This window comes from Myotis davidii, unplaced genomic scaffold (genome assembly GCF_000327345.1).
Source record: "Myotis davidii unplaced genomic scaffold, ASM32734v1 scaffold172, whole genome shotgun sequence".
Classification (NCBI taxonomy): Eukaryota; Metazoa; Chordata; class Mammalia; order Chiroptera; family Vespertilionidae; genus Myotis; species Myotis davidii.
Window position 1 is genome coordinate 3,395,186 of NW_006284343.1, and position 1,841 is coordinate 3,397,026.

At 59.3% G+C, this 1,841-nt stretch overlaps 1 protein-coding gene across 1 annotated transcript; it reads left to right on the forward strand.

Annotated features, from left to right (window-relative positions):
• Positions 1-515: 515 nt before the first annotated feature.
• On the forward strand, positions 516-1,555 carry LOC107184674 (dynein intermediate chain 2, axonemal-like). Its single transcript, XM_015570505.1, has 3 exons — positions 516-648; positions 1,112-1,258; positions 1,472-1,555. The coding sequence occupies exons 1-3, from the start codon at positions 520-522 to the stop codon at positions 1,553-1,555; spliced, it is 360 nt and encodes a 119-aa protein (XP_015425991.1). The 5' UTR covers positions 516-519.
• Positions 1,556-1,841: the final 286 nt, after the last annotated feature.

Sequence of the window (1,841 nt, forward strand, 5' to 3'; positions counted from 1 at the left end):
ATCAGAGAGAAAAAGGGTTATTTTATATATTTAAATGCCATTTAACAAAGAAAAATCAACCAAAAAAATGAGTTCGCGTGGCACCTCTGACACGCGTGTCACAGGTTCACCATCACTGCTCTAGATCAAACCGCGGAGGAGTGTACATACCACTCTCCTGATTTAGTGGGAGGGGTTCTCTGGGCACATCCTCCCTCTAACTCCTTCAGCGAGTCCTGGGACTGTGGCACCGGGCCAGGTCCAGCCCCGCACGCCTGGCCCCTGCAGTGAGCTCTGGAGAAAGGCCAGTGACCAGCCCAGGGGAAGGACCAACCCAGAGCCCTTCAAAGTGCAGGCTGTAAGCTGTGGGTGGGCGAGGTCGGCACGGCTAGAAGTCAGACGCAAGGAAGAACTTCCTGGCCCACAGTGAGAACCTGCAGCCCGGGAGGGCAGGTGAGCAGAGCTGTGGCTCAGCAGCCTCCCCTCCCTGTCAGCCTCAGTGGCCCCTGACGGGTGGCCCCGGCTGCCCACAGGTACCACATGGCGTACCTCAGCGATGGCGCCTGGAGCCCGGTTAGGCCGGCGGTGTTCTTCACCACCAAGATGGACGGGACCCTGGACATCTGGGACTTCGTGTTCAAGCAGTGTGACCCCGCCCTCAGCCTGAAGGTCACGCACACCCTCTCCCCATGCAGCCGGGTCAGGGGTGGGGAACCTTTTCCCTGCCAGGGGCCGTTTGAATATTTATAACCTCGTGCACGGGCCAAAATCATCAACTTAACAGTTAGCCTGCTCAGCGTTTAATGAAGGCACCCCGCATGCCTTGGCAGGGCCAGACCAAATGGTTCTGTGGGCCTCCTACAGCCTGCGGGCCAGACATTCCCCACCCTGATCTAGGCCCGCAGGCCCTGGTGGCATGGATGAATGTGAGGCTGAAGGGGGGGTGGGGAGTGTGTGTGGGGGGGAGACGAGGTGGAAGATGAGGTTTGGGAGGGAGTGACAAAGGGCCCTGACAGCCAGTCGCAGAGTGTGCACTTCCTCCTATGGGGCGGGAGCCTCCCCGGAGCCAGAGAATCAGACTGAGGCTCCTCTCTCCGCCTCCACGTGGGCCTGCCTGCCCCGCCTCCCGCAGGTGTGCGATGAGGCCCTCTTCTGCCTCCGGGTGCAGGACAACGGGGGTTTCGTCGCCTGCGGCTCCCAGCTGGGGACGACCACCCTACTGGAGGTCTCGCAGGGGCTGTGCAACCTCCAGAGGAACGAGAAGAACACGGCTTCTTCTGTGAGTGCCCGGTGCCAGGGCCGAGGTGCCCTCCAGCTCCCCTCCCCACCAGGGCCCTGCAGAGCAGGCCAGTCCGAGGGGCACGGATGGCTGCTCCCTCTCACCTCCTGGGAAATGGTGGACATCCTGGGGGGGCCGGGAAATGGGTGCTGGGGTGCTGGGAGCGCTGCGGGTGCTGCGGCTGAGCTCTGTCACTGCGCCTCCCCCTGGCAGGTAGCCCTGGAGGCACTCCGTGGGGCACACGATGCTGCAAACCCCTGGTGCTGGGACCTGGGTGGGCCTCCTGGCTGTGCCTGAGCCTGTGGTCCCACCTCTGAGCTGGTCCTTCATGGGCCCAGGGCCACCATATTGTACAAATCCAGAGGGCGCTCTTCACGCTGTCATCTATGTCCTTAGAACCCCTTAGAATTGAGGAACTCGCTATCCCAGCTCCCACCTTCCGACCCAAATATTTAGCCCTCTGTTCTTTATTATTATTATTATTATTATTATTATTGATTTTAAAGTTTGTATTGGTTCAATAGGGGTACCATAACAAAGGACCAGAGACTGTGTGGCTTCTACAACAGAAAATTATTTTCTC